This window comes from Haliotis rubra, unplaced genomic scaffold (assembly GCF_003918875.1).
Source record: "Haliotis rubra isolate DU_JTF1 unplaced genomic scaffold, ASM391887v1 Scf413, whole genome shotgun sequence".
In the NCBI taxonomy this organism is placed as follows: Eukaryota; Metazoa; Mollusca; class Gastropoda; order Lepetellida; family Haliotidae; genus Haliotis; species Haliotis rubra.
In genome coordinates, this window is record NW_025767095.1 from 338,378 (window position 1) to 358,897 (window position 20,520).

Here is a 20,520-nt window from a genome sequence, read left to right on the forward strand (position 1 = left end):
CCCGCCAGGTTCAAGTCAATAAACAGGTTCAAATTGAAACAGTAGTGGAAACACAGGTTCAGGTCAAACAGGTTCAATTGAAACAGTGGTGGAAACATAGGTTCAAGTCAAACAGTGGTGGAACATAGGTTTACCGTCAAACAGTTTCCAATTGAAAAGTGGTGGAACATAGGTTCAAGTCAAACAGGTTCAATTGAAACAGTGGTGGAACATACGTTCAGGGTCAAACAGTGGTGGAACAAAGGTTCAAGTCAAACAGTGGTGGAACATAGGTTCAGGTCAAACAGTGGTGGAACATAGGTGCAAGTCGCAAACAGGTTCAATTGAAACAGTGGTGGAACATAGGTTCAATTGAAACAGTGGTGGAACATAGGTTCAAGTCAAACAGTGGTGTTCGGCACAGGTTCAATTCAAACAGTGGTGGAAACATAGGTTCAAGTCAAACAGTGGTGGGAACATAGGTTCAAGTCAAACAGTGGTGGAACATAGGTTCAAGTCAAAACAGTGAGTGAAACATAAGGTTCAATTCAAACAGTGGTGGAACATAGGTTCAATTCAAACAGTGGTGGAACATAGGTTCAATTCAAAAACAGTGGTGGAACATAGCTTCAAGTCAAACAGTGGTGGAACATAGGTTCAAGTCAAACAGGTTCAATTCCAACATGCAGGTGGAACATAGGCTCATTTCAAACAGTGGTGGGACATAGGTTTTAGGTCAAACAGTGGTGGAACATAGCTGTCAAGTCAAACAGTGATGGAACATAGCTTCAAGTCAAACAGTGGTGGAACATAGCTTCAATCCAAACAGTAGTGGGAACACAGGTTCAATTCAAACAGTGATGGAACAAACATAGCTTCAAGTCAAACAGTAGTGGAACACAGGTTCAATTCAAACAGTAGTGGAACATAGGTTCAATTCAAACAGTGGTGGAACATAGGTTCAAGTCAAACAGTGGTGGGAACATAGGTTCAAGAACATCATCTCGTGGGTATGTTGGATTACGCCTTGTTACAAGCTGGGAGGCCTATATCAGGGCCAGAAACAGTGGGTGCCGTTGTTTAAACGTCGCGTGGACAACAAATACACACATGTTGCACATCGACGTGAAGCTGATTCCCAGGGCTAACTGGTGGTATCATCAGAAGTGACCTGTCTTTAACGGGTTCGACGCCGGGGCGCTTTTAAGCCCGTTTCACGGCAGTTTTCACGCTGCAGGTGCTTGTTATGTTTCGCACATCGACCACAGGGTTTTGTTGTTACTATGGATTGAAAGCCCTGTGTCTTGGCTTTCACGTCATGTGCGACACGTGCGGGTGTCGTCACGTTTTCCCACCCTTAAAAGCCACCCGAAGCTAAGCCCCATGCTTGTGACGGGGAGCCGAAACAGCTCAGATTTGGGCCGAGGGGTTTGATCTCTGCATCCTGCTTTGCACTAATTGTCTCACATCCGAGAGAGATACATATGCACGTATATCATATATGACAATGTTGCCACGTGCATGAAGCACCTGAGATTATCACGGGGTCGACGTGGGAACCTGGATGGACGCCCACGTCCATTGGCCATCTGTTATAGACATGTGTTTTTACAAAGAAAGAGCCTTGCTCGGCGAGCATTGTTTCCATAGAAGCGAGTGAGTGTGCGGAGTGAGACGTGATGCTAGATTAGGGAGGCGTGTATAGTTGTTGAAACCATAAAGTGAGCGAGTTAAACAAGCCGCCAGATTGGGGAGGGGTCAATGTAAGGGAAATGTATGACACAGACAATGCAACTGTCACCCACGACCCACAACCGGCGATGACTCGCGCCATCCCACAACAGCAAGTTCGAACAGCGAACCTTTTGCCACTGCTGTATAAACACAATGGGCCGAAACCACAATTATTGAGTTTTGGAGTTAGTTGGACTATCTACCGGAAAGGGCATGGGCGTTTATTTAAACATACCTACTAGTGTTGGGAATTGGTTGAAATCTCACAATTGATGATTACTTCATTACCAACCTACAATCATCGAAATTTTTAATTTTTTAAAATCTTTTCTTTATTATTACACTCAGTGGGTTGGCATAATTAAAGTACATTCAAAATAAGATACAGTGTCGGTCGGAACAGAGAGAACTCTAGCTAATGACTCGGCATTTACAACAAGATAAACATTGACATTGAAGGTAGTAACAGGTGATCAAACATATACAAACGGCAATAGAGGTGAAGCGCTAATATATGGGCAAAATAGTTAAGGTATGTTTTGCAGTACATTCCATTTTCTGTTGAATTGACTAAATGTATCATTTTTATTAGCAATGTATTTTATTGTGAAGACATCTTTTAGGTAACTTTAAAAAGAATTAATGCATGGTTTAGACCCTTTGATGTTCATAACAAATATATGCCGTTTGGCCAGAATAATCATATGAGTTAATAAACTATCAGCGCAGGAAGAAAGAAGAATGCCATTTTTTGTTATTTCAATATGTCTTCCGAATATTATATTAACATAGTTGCTAAAATCGACCCAGAAGGATTTGACATATGGGCATTTTATATACACATGGTCGATATTTTCGCCTTCTGTCCCACAGAAAGCGCACAAATCGGAGTCAACCACTTTCATTTTTAACAGTTCTTTTTTGGTATAAATTATTCTATGCAAGAATTTGTATTGAAATTCTAATAGTTTTGTATCACTTATGGCTTTTCTATATCTTGCAAAAATACATTTCCAGTCAATAGATATATCAAGTTCTCTTTCCCATTTATTACAAACGTTCGGGAAGCTGGTAGCTGAGATGAGTTTATCACAGAGAAGTCTAGATCCTTTACAGGGATTATTAATATCGTTCCAAGGGCATACAGTTTTAATGTAAAAAAAATCAATTTTAGCATTTTGCAGTCTTGTTCTCCATACCTTTGGGATGTTAAGTACTAAGCGATTGTAATCAAGTATGGTACCCTTTATATTGAATGATGCTTTTAGGTTTATGAATGGGATTAATCCGTTTTCATCATAGAGGTCTTTTACATAAACTATACCTTTGTTAAACCAGTTTTTTATAATAAAGTTTGAGTCACGAAAGTGGTGGTTTAACCACAGCGGCTGCATTAAAATGTCGTTGATATCCTCAGTATTAACAGAATGGATCTTTACATATTTACTCCACGCCTTTACAACATCATTCCTGAAGGGGTTTTTATTTTCAAGTAAAACGGGATATTTGCACCGAAGTGGAAGATATAGTCTAACCGAAAGCCGGAGAGGACATATTGTTTCTGTTTAGTGATGTATCTTTTTAGACATAAAATTTTTAATGATTCAATAAATGTTTTAATATCAATCATTCTTAGACCTCCATCTTCATATTTCCGGGTAAGGTTGATCCGTTTTATTTTGTCCTTTTTGTCGTTCCATATAAACTTAAAAAAGAGAGTGTTCAATTCTGCGATAAAGTCGGGTGGTGGGTTTGGAAGGGAGGTAAATATGTGAACTATGGTTGATAAGGCCAACGTTTTAATTACAGTAATTTTGCCAATCAAAGTCAAATTACGTTTACGCCATTTGAAAGAATTCTTTTGATGTTGTCTAGTCTTTTTCTAGTGTTGATGACCCACAGGTTTTGCAACGAAGCGTTCAGTGTTATTCCCAATACGTCGAAATTTCCTGCATGCCAATCTAGATTAATGTCAAGGGTTAGTTTTATCTTACTTCCAGCGAGTGATCCGAGCCATACTGCCTTAGTTTTATCACCGTTTATTTTCAGGCCAGACATTTTATAAAAGCTTGATAGAGTATCTATTGCTTCCTTGAGAGAGGTCTCTGGTCCATCTAAAAATAATTCTGTATCATCTGCATACTGACCTATGATGTATTCGATATCATTTAAGGTGACACCTTTTATTTCGACATTACTACGAATCATAATCCCAAGTATTTCTGCAACGAACAAAAACAAATACGGTGATATTGGGTCTCCTTGTCTGCAACCTCTTTCGTTTTGGAAGAAAGTAGATAAATGTCCATTTTGTACAATACAAGAAGTTGCATTTGACATTAAAATACTAACCCATTTCTGTAATTTGTTCTCAAAGCCAAACTTATTCAGGACCATCATGATAAATCATCGAAAAAATTGGTTAGCGTCATTTTTCAGATTTTCCTATCCAGGTTGTTATTGCAGATATGTATAACATGATGCAACTTGCTACTTTAAAGTGATGACTGATATATCATGAACAACTTCCTGGAGTCTTAGAGAAATATTTTCAGATAGTGAAGTGAATTAAACACGTTTTCAGGCCCTGACAACTTCTAAGATACGTTCCATTGTCAAGTATTTCAAAGACTAAAACTGTAGTTCCAAAATCGTTTATGTTCGATTATGAGAAAATGTGATCGATTGGTTGGTCGTTTGGTCACTGCGACCAATCTTCGATTATTTCAATTAATCGGAACACCACTAATACCTACACATACACTTACGAATGGAAAGCCAGAACTGGGAATTGGCTTTTGACGTCAAGTGGACGCCATCCTTGGCTAACAGTGCAGGTCCCACCCTCATGTGCTGGCTGTGGTCCCAAAAGGTGGCATCCAGACGGCGTCGCAACATCCTCTTCAATCGCCGGTTTGCCTCCTCCACTTTCTGCTTGTAAGCAGAGACCGTCATGTTCCTTGGTTTTACCAGGGAGACTCTATAAGGGGGAGTGGTCACTCCTCTGAAAGCTCCTAAGCTATGCCTCGGCTCGTCACGTGACCAGTGTAGCCAATATGGCGGCGGCGTAGTTTTTAAGATTGAGCCCGGTTTATTTTCAACAGCTGATTACATACGCTGAGTGTTGTGACAACTGAAAACCTACATGTAGAAGATAAGTTACCTATTCTGTCACTTCATTTTAAGTCAAATACTTGTTATTAGTGTCAGTATAAGTACAGTAGCTTTGTAGTAAAGTTTCAAGTGGGCATGTTGTAGCTCACTGGCTTCTATTCTCAGTACACAGCGAAGAAAGACTTAATTATATCGCTAAAAACTTCTTTCACATATTCGTTTAATTTTTAGAAGGGAAATATACCTTTAGTTGAAAGGTGTTTGCAAGTAATAGTGATAGTTTTATAACTAAAAAAAAATTGTTAGTGTGTATTTGAGGTGTGTGAAAAATATGACATATCGCCGATCTGCCATTGAAATACTACAGGGCGTTGTTTGAGTGTTTCTAGTTAGTGTTCAAAACATCTTTCACATACACCTTCAATTTTATGAGGGAATATACCATCAGGTGAAAGGTGTTTGCAAGTAATAGTGATAGTTTTATCATTTTAAAAAAATTGTTAGTGTGTATTTGAGGTGTGTGAAAAATATGACATATCGCCGATCTGCCATTGAAATACTACAGGGCGTTGTTTGAGTGTTTCTAGTTAGTGTTCAAAAACATCTTTCACATACACCTTTAATTTTTATGAGGGGAATAAACCATCAGGTGAAAGGTTTTTGCAAGTAATAGTGATAGTTTTAATTTTTTTGTTTTTTGTTAGTGTGTATTTGAGGTGTGTGAAAAATATGACATATCGCCGATCTGTTCTGAGACGCCATTGGTGCTTGTGATGCTTGAGTGTTATAGTTCTAAAACTTCTTTCTTTCTTGTTGATCTTAGTATTTGACAAAACTGGAAAGGTGTTTACAACGCTCTGCGAGAGTTCTAAACTTTCTGTTCTTGAGGGGTCTGTGACAGTGTCAGTTAACATTCTGTCAATGCCCATGTCATTCCACACATGCAATAAGATATCTGAATTAGTTACTAATGTAAAAAAATGTCTCAAAGTATTTTTTTTTTAAAAAGGACAGCTGATGTTAACATATGTGTTCTACCGATAGTTTTGCGTTCTTTAACATGTTTGGGGAGGGATCGCTGTGTTGTATCATTTATTCTTTCATTTATTCACATAAGTTCTTTTTCTTTTGTTCTTCTTTTTCTTAATTTCTTTCATTCATTCACATAAAATTCTTGCTCTTAATTCATTCATTCATTCATTCATTGTAAAATTCCGACTGATACAATACACTGGCTGATGTACTGTTAAACGCAGCCGAAGTTGCGCTTGGACCGAGCCAAGTCACTGTGTGCGTTGGAGCATGACGAGGCACACGTTAATTAGTACAAATGGTAAAGAAAGCAAGCGAGTGACCTATCCCTGTTGTAGAGTATCCCTGGTTTTACCCTCGGGAACAGACTTCCTACCACTGCTCTGGAGCCCGGCCGTTTCCACCGAAGGTAGTCCAGAAGATCCAGCAAGTCCTCAACCAGGTTCTGAGGATCAGTTGACGCCGACACGTCGTTCTCTCCCACTTGAAAGAAAACAATGCCCTGAAAACCTGCATCAAGGGCATCCACCTCTGCTTTCATCCGAGCAACAGTCGCCCCTCCGATCCCACGCACGGAAGTGATGATGCCACGTAGAGGGGGCTTGATCAAGTCGCCGCACAAAGCTGTGTCCCAGGATGGCAAAGTGGACTGGCTTTGAAACAGGACCTTTAAAAAGTGTGTAGGCCATGGCTTGAATGAAGTCTTCAACAATGATTTCTGACAATGAGTTGTGTCAAACAATTTTAGCACAAGTGCCGTGATGCTCGTATCTGACTGCTAGGTAATATAGCCCGGGCGATTGATAAGTGTTTGTATTAAGCTCTGCATTGAGGTCACAGAGGTCACAATCATTCATGGATTAAGACCTCTTGCTAGCTTAAACCTGACACGACTCACGACCCAAACAAGTGCCTCTGCAAACATGACACCAATCAAGACTCAATTGAAGACAATGTTGTGAGTAAGAACTCACCATGAAGCTACTTTAGGAATGTAATTGTGTTTATCTTGTGTGAAGGTAACCTTTAGTAACAAACAATAAGGATTAAATATCACATAAACCGTGTCTCCGTTTTCTCTCCACATGTAAATATAGACAATGCCAAGGCTAAACGCAGCAATGAAAACATTTTATTCATCCTTCCAGACAGCATCAAACTAGGTGCAAACAAAAGAAAATTGAGTTCGCCATCACACCAGGTGGAATTAAAGACAATACCAAGGCTAAGCGCAGCAATAAGAACGTTTTATTCATCCTTCCAGACAGCATCAAACTAGGTGCAAACATAAGAAAAATGAGTTCGCCATCACACCAGGTCAGTCCTATGATCATTTGTGTAAGAAGTCTGAAATACCGCCTTCAGAGGAAAACCCTCCAAACCCTGTATAGTTCATTTGTTTTACCACTTTTTGACTATTGTGATTTTATTTGGAACAACTGTACACAAACTCAAGAGTTATTGTTAAAAAAACTTCAATTAGATGCTTTAAGAACCATATGTGGATCAGTTAGAGGAGTTTGTCATTCCAAAATCTACCATGAAACTGTTTTTTCATCATTAAGGGAACGTCGTAAAAATCACCAAATGTATGTATTTCATAAAATGTTCCATAATAAAACTCCAAAGTATTTATCAGATCTAATTGCAATAAACATATCCTCTGTATCCATATGGATCTAGATCTAGCAATATGCTTCAAGTACCATTATGTCGTACGGAAACATATAAAAAATATTTTTTACCATCCACTGTGATGGAGTGGAACAAGTTAGATAATGATATAAGAAACATAGATTCAAGAATTGCCATGTTCAAGAAACACTTTGATCGAACTGTCTCATCCAACGTACATCATGTCTTCAGAAACACTGGTAATAGATTTAATCAAATAATTTCATGTACGTTAAGACTTGGCTGTAGTTTAAACGCACATAAATTTGACCGTTTTCTTCAAAATACGTCTACTTGCACTTGTGGCCATCATTATGAAGATGCCATTCATTTTCTATTTATCTGTCCAAATTTTAATACAATTCGATCGAAGTGTTTCTATTGCATAAATGGTTTTAATATTCAATCTGTACTATGTGGAAGTTACTCATATTCTGACGAAATCAATGAAAATATTGTAAAATCTGTACATGACTATTTTACCTTAACAAAACGATTTTTTACCTAATTGATTAATTATACTACTGTCTTTTTCATTAAGTCTTTTACTCCTCAAATGGTGTGTTCTCTTGTCTGTAATGATGAATGTATATAAAATGTTTCCTATCGCATTGTATTCGGAGAGGTATTTTTATAGGCTTATAGCCTGTTTACCAATCCGTTCATTTAATAATGAATAAAAATTGTTTAAATCACACCAGGTGGAATTAAAGACAATACCAAGGCTAAGCGCAGCAATAAGAACGTTTTATTCATCCTTCCAGACAGCATCAAACTAGGTGCAAACATAAGAAAAATGAGTTCGCCATCACACCAGGTGGAATTAAAGACAAATATCCTGGCTAGTTCGTAGACATTGAAAGCATGTGCCCCTCACCTGGGAACAATACTTCCAATGCCTCGGCCGACCGACTGAATTTTGAACCAAGTGTGGAAAATCACTTGAGCCAAAGATTATATTTCAGTTTCACGTGCCCGACTTTACCTCGATGTTTACCCCTCTTTATTTTAATAGTATTATTGGTTCTTTGTTTCGTGTTGTTATTGTTTATTTTACGTTTTAACCTTCTTTGTATTAATGCTTTTTAGCTTTATATTTATGTTCTTGCGGTTTGGGTTAGTGATTTAGTTTAAAGAGAAGGCCGTAGGCTTTTAGTTTTAATTTTATGTAATTTCAGTTTGGGTTAGCGTTTTAGATTAGAGAGAGAATAGAAGGACCTACTGCCTTTTCACGTTAATTGTATGTTATATCGGTTTGGGTTTAGTGTTTTAGTTTAGAGAGAGACGGTGTTAACTTGTACTTTTATTTTCGCATTCCTGTTTTGTATGACCAACATCATAAGGACGAAGCATTTGTGCATCACAGTCATATACCCACATGGATAACCATAGCTCACGAATTCAATACCCAAACAATTACATAATGGACAGATAATTCAAATATGTCAGCACAAGTAAATAATACGAAACATGACACCTGGAAGGATACTACTTTGATTTCAAAGTCTGATTGTTGTGAAGGCGCAGTTGAGTCTACGTAGGAAGGTCGTCGTGGTAGATCAGATCTCTGTGATTTCTTCAGGCACTGTTGATAATAGCAGTGGAGCTGCTACACGTGATGAACAACACATACTACACTTTACATCAACATGCATAACAAACGTCAGAAAACGTCAATGTCCGTCTGGCATGTCATGCCCTCGCGTCTACCCATCAATTGGGTGCCTCACACATATAGCTGTAGACACTACAGCAATAGACCTCTCATTTCCCATATGCCACACGTTAGGGAATTGCAAAGATTTGACACGGCAAATCATGCACAGTTACCGCCAAGTCGCCTCTGAGCCACTGCCAAGACTCAAACTGGTTTGCCTGCGCCAGCCACCATTTCACCACCATCGCCTCTCCTCTAAGGGGCCGCCCCTTCACTCCCTATGCAACACCAGCATTTCGTCCTGCTTCCAGCAGAACATCACCACCGTTTGCGCTTGCTTACTGCCAAGTCACCTCTGAGCCACTGCCGAGACTCGAACTCGTTTGCCTGCGCCAGCCATCGTTTCACCACCATCGTCTTTACTCTAAGGGACCGCCCCTTCACCGCCATGCCACACCAGGACTTTGTCCTGCTTCCAGCAAAACATCACCACCGTTTGCGCTTGCTCACTGCCAAGTCGCCTCTGAGCCACTGCCAAGACTCAAACTGGTTTGCGTGCGCCAGCTACCGTTTTCCCACCATCGCCTCTCCTCTAGGGTCCGCCCCTCCCCCCCCACCAGCATTTCGTCCTGCTTCCAGCAGAACATCACCACCGTTTGCGCTTGCTAACTGCCAAGTCGCCTCTGAGCCACTACCAAGACTCGAACTGGTTTGCCTGCGCCAGCCATCTTTTCACCACCATCGCCTTTACTCTAAGGGTCGCCCTTTAACCCCCTATGCAGCACCAACATTTGAGCAAAATTGTGCAATATATATTTTAATGTTCAGGATAGATCACATCTGCGTTCACCACCGTCACCGACGTCAAAAGAGCTTTCTAATGATACCAATACAGGTATGTTGCAGATAGGTATAACGGATTTAGATGTAAACAAAGACGCGATAAGGCAAAGCTTGAACAAAGGCCCATTCGAAAGGCCGCCGACACAAGAAGCGGCGGTATAAACCGACGTGTGTAACGTCTCAGCACAACGTCGCACATGTCCATGTTATACGTCGTTTGAAGCGTACTTTCGAGGGCTTTCGACTGCATAAGACATATTGAACATCAGACCATGGATATAGAAATTATAGCCGAAGTGAACATCCGCTGATGGCGGAGGTGACACAGACACCAGAAGCGGCGGCATTTTCAGATGTGTGTAACACCTTTGCAAAATATTGCACATGTACGTGTTATACGACGTTAGAAGGGCATTTTGAAGGGCTTTCATATGAGTTATAGAAATAAAGGATCGAACGACAGGTATTGCTGTTTTGGTAAGATTCCAAACTATTGTACTTTTTAGTTCTGTCAAGCATATTCATTCCTGTATAGCTCAACTATCTAATGTTGCACAACAACATATTACATATTTCCAGAATCCCACATGAATGATCTTGCACATGCACTATAGATGTAAATATTAACGCCGCCGGTATAGCCGGTGTACAGATTCATCTAAATTCCGCCCCATCTATATCACGTCCCTTTTTTTTTTAGCAGTTCGCACATTAATACTCATGTAGCTCCACCACTGAATGTGCAGCATGTGCGTATTAATACATTGTCTAAAACACGCCTTAAACAGCTTTCAAACGCACTATAGAAATGTATTTTCTGAGGTGATGTGTAAGAGTAGTAGCCCTTATATCATGACTGCATGATGTTGGCGAAAAAATGCTATATCACAGAAGAATTGAGCTTCAGTAAAATTACACAAACATCACGTCGGAGTTTCAATCTGGACTGGTTACCAGGGGCAGCACAATATTCATGTTGGCATATTTGGAGAGAGCGTTTCCTCAGGTTTCCAACAATGTATAACATGCATAGATATGACAAAGTAGAAGGCTTCCAAAATGCAATGGCGCGGGCAACTTCCACCGGAGGCTGGGTGGAACAAACTTCTTCCACCGGGACCTACTTGGAAGAAAAATGCACAGCTTAAACTCACAGAAACCTTAATTGCTCGACTATAAATTTGCATAAAAACAAACGGAAACATTCTCCGTGTAGCTCCAGGATCGAGCTATCCAACGACACGCAGCATGCGCGTGTAAGGCGATTTATGCAGCTCCCAAGGGAGCCGTGCTGAAATAGGTGATACAAGGTTTTCTGTGTCAGGGACTATACTCGGTGTTCACATCTAGAACGACGTCCTGCCAACACCCACGCTCACGAGACCACACCAATACTTACACAACTGTTGTGTGTGAGTCATACCGTCTTAATCCGATAATACACTCTTACCTATAGGCTTGACTAACATTATTTATTAAGAATGATAACAGTTTGATATATGTTGGGGTTAATTCGCTTTGAAATAAAGGCTTCGTTTTCAGAAACACAAGTAAAGGCATATAAAAGTGTAATAGTATAGAGAGTTTCGGTGTTTTGTGTACCAAGGTTTCGGTGCCAATCTGGGGCATGTGTCTGTAGGGCCAGATTCATCGAGGAAAACGAAGTAAAATATTAATGCTTGCTAATTTTCCAATGCAATAGTACTTATCATCCAAATCTGTGTTCCATAATAGATATTGCTTGTGTGAGATCAAACGATATAAACTATTGACATCGCTACACTGCAAGTCTAATGGTAGACCGTGTTCAGAGAAGTACATTTTTCATTGAAAACTAATGAAGAGTGTTTTTTGATGATAAATAGAATTTCACCCTCGTGTCTTCTGGCAAGCCTCGGATATTTGTAACTTTATCAAGTCGTGTTGATTTATTTGATATCAAAAGACACTCGGGTGAGATTATATATTACAAGTGTCACTTGTATTTGCTTGTTCATCGTGTTTGTAAACGAGCACGTACACACAGAACCGAAAAACCAGGACTATAGTATGTTGTAACCTCTGCCAGATTCCAGTTTCCCAGCCTTATCAATTTACATAAGTCAGACATTAAAAGACGCTGACAAGACTCTCACATTACCTGGCGCTGCTCCCAACAGTCCGACAAGACTCTGCCGTCTCCCACATTACCTGGCGCTGCTCCCAACACTCCGACAAGACTCTGCCGTCTCCCACATTACCTGGCGCTGCTCCCAACACTCCGACAAGACTCTGCCGTCTCCTACAGTACCTGGTGCAGCTCCCAACATGACGACGACGCTGTTGCTGCTGACTTCAGTCCTGGGCACGGCCCTCGCAGTCACCCCCCACATCTTGACCCCACAGGCCAAACAGGCCCCCGAGGCTGCCCTGATCATCGTCCCCGGGGCCTACGTGAAGGGACAGCAGTATATCCCTCTAGGTAGGTCGCTACACGTGCCCCAATGATGTGTCTCGATATGTGACCCTATATTCTACTTGGTTTATTCAGGAGTAAATAAGGCCACCGGCCCATATTACAAATCATGCAACACAATTATACACTATATATGGACCACCAGTAGTAATGATGTACAAGGGTTTGACAATAATCACTTTATGTTATATTAAGAAACTTGACACGTCCTTTACGTCCTAAGAACACATATTTTGCAAGGCAGTATACAATATGATAATTATCGCTTTTACAGAGCATAATCGAGTTCTGTATAAATGGACATTTACAATGGCAGTGTGGCAAAATACTTTGCCTTAGATCTGAGTAAAATGGACACTGTAATAAAACATGAAACTCAGATTCTTGCACAGGGTGCACATAATTTATCTTCTGGTGTAATTATATATTTTCTACCAACTTCAGTGACCCTATATATATTACATACAATGATGGTCTTCTTGTGACTAAAGGTGCAATGTGAGACGAGAGGCAAAAGCTACGTCCCCTTTTATGCACAAGAATAAGACACGAGACAATTCTACATTGCACTCCAAGTCGGATGATTCTAGAATCAACTCCTTGTAGCACTTTCCAGATCATTCTGCTAAATGTAGTACACGTCTAAATATGGCATTACACCGGAAACTGGGACGAAAGTGATGTTGTGACGTCAGCTGGATTACCAGTTTCCCAGCCTTATCAGAAGTAGTGAGTTAGTGAGTGAGTATGGGTTAACGCCGCTTTTAGCAATATTCCAGCAATATCACGGCGGGGGACACCAGAAATGGGCTTCACACATTTTACCCATGTGGGGAATCGAACCCGGGTCTTCGGCGTGACGAGCGAACGCTTTAACCACTAGGCTACCCCACCGCCTGCATACCTTGCGTTTCTTTTGCTGTTCAGTATATATGATCATCTCATACAATGATGGTCTTCCTGTGGCTTGAGATACAATGTGAGACGAGAGGCAAAAGCTACCTCCCCTTATACGCACAAGAATATTGATGCGAGAAAATTCTACACTGCACTCTCAGACGTATGATTCTAGAATAAGCACATTGTAGCACTTTCCAGATCTGGTACAAGTCTAAATATGGCATTACACCGGAAAATGGGACGAAAGTGATGGTGTAAGCTCTGCTAAATTACCAGTTTCCCAGCCTTATCAGAAGTAGTAAAATCCATTTCCATTCATAATGGTTTCCTGATTATAGCCATGGGAATAAAATGCAACTTACTTGTTATCTGTGTATACTTCCGGTCCGATACAGGTCAGTGTCAAGGTCACTACAACGGAGCCTGAGGCTGTAAAGTATGACAGCGCTCCTACATTAAACACCTTGTACTTCAGAACTATTTCGTAGATTATAGTGAGTGGTTAAGAAACGAGTCTTGCAATCATATTGCAAAGATAACCTGGGGACAAATGATTAAGCATTCTAAAGAAAAGAGTTTGTTTATGACAGTACCTTCTGTCTCTGAGGGGCTGGGGTTGGGTTTATTTACATACAGTTCTGAGAGCGTCCAATTGTAAGTTTTCTAGAATACGCGATTGTTCGGAAGTTCAGTTATCCCAAATGTGCGAGCAATAGTGAAAATTAGGTCAGATGAAAGATTTAAACATAGTTTCCAGGATGTTTCTTGATAGGCGGTATTTAAAACTCCTCAACCAACTGATCATTGGACCAACTTAACGAACAACATCACTAATATGATCAGTTGCTTGTAGAGTTATTCTTAAATATGTCTGGCTTATAACTCATTTGATGATTGTCCCATGTATGAGGAGGTTAGGTTTCACACAGGAATTGGCTTGAGATCAAAACTGTATACCTTCGGTTCTATTAGGGCTTAATGTTACTTGCAACTCAGGACTCAAGTGGGAGATTTAGCTTAGATCATCAGTAAGACCGGAAGTAGCTACAGTCGGATCTTCTGTAATAAAATATAGCGGTGTATCGTCAGGGAAGAGACAAATATCACTGTCACTATCAGACACAGTGTCATTTATCTCAATAGAAAACAGCAGTGGTCGAGGAAAGAACCTTGGTCCACTCCAGCCTTGAATGTCATACATTTCCTGGTTGGGAATAATAATTCTGTAACTTTATGCCAGACCGTATCGAAAGCTTCACTTATTTCACAAAGACCGCTTGAATTTTCTTTTTGTGTTCAAGGGCTTTCATGTAACAGGTAATTGATTTGCTGAGGAATCTCCTGGCATAAATCCTGACTGTGAGTGTGTTTAAATCGTTATCTTTGAGGACGTTGACTACGTATTTAGATAAATATTTCTGAATACGTATGTACTTGCAACAGGACATAATTTGAACATTCGTTTACTCTGTCTTATGAACTGGTATTGCTGGTGCCTCCTGCCGAGAGAAATACCGAGTGGTGGAGAGATCAGTTAAATAGGTTGTCAGTAAGGGTGCTGAACTATTTGCTGCGTAATTAAGGACTGTATAGCCTATCACATCTGTACTGATTGCTCTTGTACTGTCTAATGCACAGGACCAAAAACCGGATAGTAAACCATTGAAATAAACGTAAATACAGTAGGAAATACACGCCTTGACCGGATTTACGTATGTTTTCAGATATTTCCTAACTTCGGGCATATATTTCATATGAATCTATACCTTTGAAACATATGCTCATCGTACATTTTCGTATGCACAAGAACCTCGTTCATGTATGCCATGACCGGATTGTCAGGTATTTCCAAACATGAATTGCAAAACAGATACCCCAGTAAATACATGATCATACAGTATTTCCGATGCATTCCTTTGAATTTCAATGGGTGCTGAAATTTACGATTTCGTTCTAAGTTTACCCAGGTTGGAAACATGTAAATTTACTTAGGTGGGGAAACACTTGTAAATTTTCACATGTGCAAATGTTTACACACCTTAGATATTTATGTATCATACCGGATTTCAGGGTATGTATATGAACGGTTCATACACCTTCATGTTACCTGTGCTCAAGCAAGATGATCATTTGTTTCCATCATGTGAATTACTTGGTTCATGTAATTTCATTTTCACACATTTTAGTACGTTTGAAATCAACGTTCACTTGACCTCATTATTCTTATCATCAAAAAGAGCCTGACTAAAGAAAGCGGTATTACGCAAGCTAACATGGCTTATTAAGCTGCGCTCGCACTTGTTGCCAGTATCAGTTACGCTTTGTCTGCGGTGTTGGCAAATCTTGTGAGTGGTGAAGAAAAGGGCGATGAGCTGCCCCTTCGTCCTTGCAAGTGTCCCTAGCTGTCCCAACAGAATAGCACTTTATCTCTCTTGTAGTCTGTCTCACAGTCCCTGAACCACATTATTTTCGCTGCTGCCAAGCCCTCTCTGCAGTGCTAAAGCCCTAAATAAAGCAAGTCTAGATTTCCACAGGTTCTGAATCTCTAGTCTCCCTGGGGCTCCTTTCCAATTTAAATGGGCTTGTCTGTTACTATCAAAATTATATATATTCAGAGACTAAGCATTAGTCTATCTCTCTTGGAGCGCGGCCAAATACGCTACACGAACCAACTCGTAATTTCTTAAGTCTCTTCAGCTCGCACATCAGTACTGTAAAATAAGTTTTGGCAGTACATAATTGGAATATTATTGCACTGCATGTGACCTTTCTTAATAGTGTCACAGTGCCTGAACCATGTTATTTCTCCTTCTGCTCAGCCTTTGCTGTAATAACGCCACACAAAAAATAGTTTTTATCGTGTAGCGATTATGTCCGGATGGCACAGGCGGGTGCGTTCTCTGAGTATACCATTGGCATGTTGGGCCTCTGTGCCTTTTGTAAAATTTGTCTTGATTGTCCTGTTTAAATTGACGATCCATAAACCCAGAGTCCGAAAGCAAATGTCACACAAGTAAATGTGATGTTGCATTGCTGCAATTTTCCATGTCGGAGAAGTCCTTCTAACAAGATATATATTCCGTTGTTTGGAGCAGGCCTATGACTATTACGCCCCAGTGTTGCTAAACATCTTGCAGACCTTTAACCTGACATAGACGCAGACCTCGCATGTTCAAGTTCAGATCTGACAGGTGCCGAAAATATTGATTCCAACAAGAATGCAATATCTCAGTTGGTTATTGTTTTCCTAAGAGTGCTTTCTACAACATTGGAGATAATGGTATCGCTGTCCTTCTGATATTCCCCCGAACGGAAGCTCTACCCATTTAGGGTACAATGTGTAAGTTACAGATTTGTAGGGAATAGTCTTAAGACTTTTCTGCTTTGACCAGGATTCTTCGAACTTGCAACAGTCGTTTGAGAAGATCAAGAGAGAAAGGGGTAGTGTGCAATGTATCTGGCGGACGTATATGGAGAAAGTTCGAAGAATGTTTCTGTATAAATACAATAATAGAAATACCGGTTATGTTTGAAACGTACCCTCAATCTGATAGCCAGTGAGATTATTGTGAAAGATCGCAATATGTATCATCATAAACGGGCCCAGATAAAAGTACATGTCATTCATTCCCACATTATATCCCCTTTATAGACACGGGACATGGTAGTTACAGGTAGGGCAAACACTTTCTTCTATAGGTATCTGCCTGTTTCACGCTACATACGTAGCGACGCATGTTCTCCTCCATCACACATATAATTGTACAGATATCCAGTGATTAGGGATAGCGCTGCAGCAACTTATTGACATTTACGACATACACTATCATCTGAAGGAGTACTGCTATACCCAGCATCGTATTTATTTCTCTCTTACATAAGGTGAAATGTCACAGGGTTGTCATGGTAACGATAATTTGGCATACTATTTATTGTCTTATTCTTTTATCTGCGATTAGAATTTAAATCAGTTTTGGCGTGAGCATCTTTAGAGAAAAGAAGCTGTAAAACGAATATTAATGTGATCGAACCTATAGGCCTTTGTCAAAGCGCGTTTCAAGCCACCTACATAAAAAACCTTCATGATAAATATCTGCTAATCCATGGCACGATTCCAACCATATCATGAGCATGTGTTTGTGAATCATAATCAAATAGTAATGTTACGAGGCGTCCATGCCGCGTCAACAACACATGAAAACGCACGAGAATTGCAATACGGGCCCCTAAACCACTGATGCTCCGTGACCTGGAGACACAATTCATGTGATTGAGCGTATGTAGGCAAAAGACAAAATGGATACTCGTGCTGTTATGCTTTTGAATTATTAAGTATTGGTTCTTGTCACGGGATACAAGTATACTTTCCAGTTTCAACCAAATGTACATTCGAAGGATATCGAAATCTAGGTTAAGCTATTGGAATCATATTTACAATTAAAAGACTCAAACAATGGTCTGTTGTCCAAATATTTTGTTTTCCATATCTTGTCCCAATCTGTATCCAGAGACCATACAATAGTCTATTATATAGTCTCTGTTTTATCATAGTCAGAGAACGATATTATTTTCCCTTCCGCCCAGCCCTTACTGTAATGCTTACGCCCTAAATGAAGCATATCTAGATATTCCCAGGTTCAGCGTCTGTTAAAACTCACTGCAGGGTTCGGGTTACAGAGTAAACAATACCAAACACCGGCGGCTGGCGGGGACCAACATCTTCAGTAACATTTACATCTGCCAACGCTTAATTCGCAAGTGGTGAGGCAATACGCTAATGAGGCTAAGGGTCCTGTACCATGCTTGTGAAATATCTATGATGCCTTATATGAAGTCTGTAATCTAAGCAAGTCTATCTATGTATGGCTTTAAGTTACTGCTTGAAGAAAAGCTCCTTTAGAATTTGATTTGGTAAATATTAGTATTTCACTGACTCAATCACATTCGAAAACGCATAGCAGCCTATAATTCATTGTGACTATGATTAAGCCATCACTGTAAAACACAAGGGTTATTTCCTTTGAGTTAACTGACAGGCTTTCGGTATCAAATATTTAGAACTCCAGCCAAAGGTGGAAATATGGCGTTTTTGTAATGCTTTTGTTGCACTTAATGATAAGTGATTGTTAAATGTACATATGATGTTTTGAAGGATAATCTCAGCTGACTCAGAGACTTTGCACGTGTTTTCCCCCACTCTTTCCACACCCATCCTTCAGTTTTTCTGTTTGTGACATGATCTGCACACTGATAATTTAAAGCAGGTATATAAATAATAACTGTTTGCAATCTTTACCCAATGTAGTTTTCCATTTATTTAGCAATTTTCAGTTTCTATTAATTTCTGGAAATTTTGTACGGAGGTACATTTAATTAACAGTTTCACCCAATAACAGTAAAGCATAGTTATAAAACGTTTCGGTACTTTGATAGATTAATAAGTTCACATTATATTCCATGATATTGGGATGCCAAAATGATTAACATTATTATATAATGTATAACAAGTCAGACAGCAAAAAGCAAAAATTAAAAACGCATGAGCAACATAAATGATGTCAGGTAGTCAGCTTTCAATAATTACAGAAACTGCTTAGTTATCTAACTTTATGAACTAATTGCAATCACTACAGTTTTCTATAATCTACACAAGAGATGGAATCAAAATAGGTGTACAGTATATTCCGTCGGGTAACTGAAATTTGAGAAAACGTCCGTATGGGACAACATCTGTATTCCGAATCAAAAGAGGCCATCTGACGTAGTGGTGTAACGATTCATCGATAGTATCGATGTTTGCATAGTCAACTATGCGATACGAATGCATCAATACAAAACACATTTAGGCAATACATCAGGATATTAATATCGCAAGGGCTGTGATACATCGATGTATCGCCACAAGAGACGATATATCCCGATACTACTTAAGTACTACTGAAAGTTGTAAGGAGTATTGCATTAGGAAAAGGAAGGGAGTCTCTTTGAAATTCTTCTGAAGTGAACCTTGTACTGTGAGACGAACTTAAGAATAATGCCGACCTGTCATTTGAACCCGTGCATCTGAATAGCGGTGCAGTCCATTTTACCATTAAGGTGCCGAGGGTATGTAAAGCGATAAACTGTCAGTGTTGGCATTGTCTTGGTTACTGTGTAACAGTGTTGAATGTACTGGCGAATTGCGCATTTATCAAAATCATCAAATTCAATTTTCCCTTCGGTACGAGTACGCACTTTCCCTGGGCTTGTGAACTTACTGGTACCCATCGCGGGAACGCATTTACCAGGCGCGTAGCAAGCCAATTTTTGTCGTGTAAGCCCGATAGGCTGCAAAGCTGTATATTTAGTTAGTGTTGAGGCCTTGCCCAACTTTCATTTTCAAAATCATGTCTAAGCCCGGGGCTTTTTTCATGGTGATAATTTAAAAAACCCAAATCACTTTATTAGGCATTGGGCTAAAAATGAAATTTTAACAATTAAGGACCTTTGTAATGAAGGTTATTTTAAGTCTTTTGAAGATCTGAAACTCAAATTTGATATTGGAGGAACATATATGGTTTTTTGTAATGTTGATAGTGAAACTTTATGTCATGTATATTGGGAATGTGTTGTAACTCAAACCTTCTGGAAAGAACTTGAAAACTGGATAATCCAAAACAAACAGAAATTTGAATTAAGAAAGACTTTGGTTTGGTTTTTGGTAATAAGCCATTGCTAAATCATATAATCTTTTATGCTAAAAGTCATATATATATACTTGCACTTTAAAGAATAGAATTCCAAAAGTTAATAATGTCTTAAAAATTTTTAAAGACACTTACACGGTTGAAAAATTCATATCCAGAAGAAACAATAATTTTGATAACTTTCAGAGAAATGGTTTCCTTTATCCTCAGTTTTCAATCTCTGACTTAATCTGTAATCAAACTTGAATAACTTTATTGCATTATAATTTCTTCATGCTACCAGTTGATGAACTTTGATCATGCATATGTACACTTTTTGCTTTACTTTATATGCTTGTATTCAATTATGGGAACAAATGAAAAAAAAATCACAAAGAGTTTAAGGTAGCTGGTCACGTGATCATTATCGTATTATAGTTTCAGACCATCACACCGATTACAAATGA

The 20,520-nt window shown here is 39.5% G+C and overlaps 1 protein-coding gene across 3 annotated transcripts in view; it reads left to right on the forward strand.

The window, feature by feature from the left end:
- LOC124288171 overlaps positions 1 to 20,520 on the forward strand; it is a 99,718-nt gene that overhangs the window by 45,624 nt on the left and 33,574 nt on the right. For 2 of the 3 annotated variants that reach the window (XM_046724753.1, XM_046724754.1), the window contains exon 1: positions 12,293 to 12,494. The exons of the other annotated variant lie outside the window; for it this stretch is intronic. In XM_046724753.1, coding sequence (XP_046580709.1) covers positions 12,341 to 12,494 — 154 coding nt within the window. In that variant the 5' untranslated portion in view covers positions 12,293 to 12,340. Of the gene's footprint in view, positions 1 to 12,292; positions 12,495 to 20,520 lie in introns of those variants that run through there. 3 annotated transcript variants of the gene reach the window in all.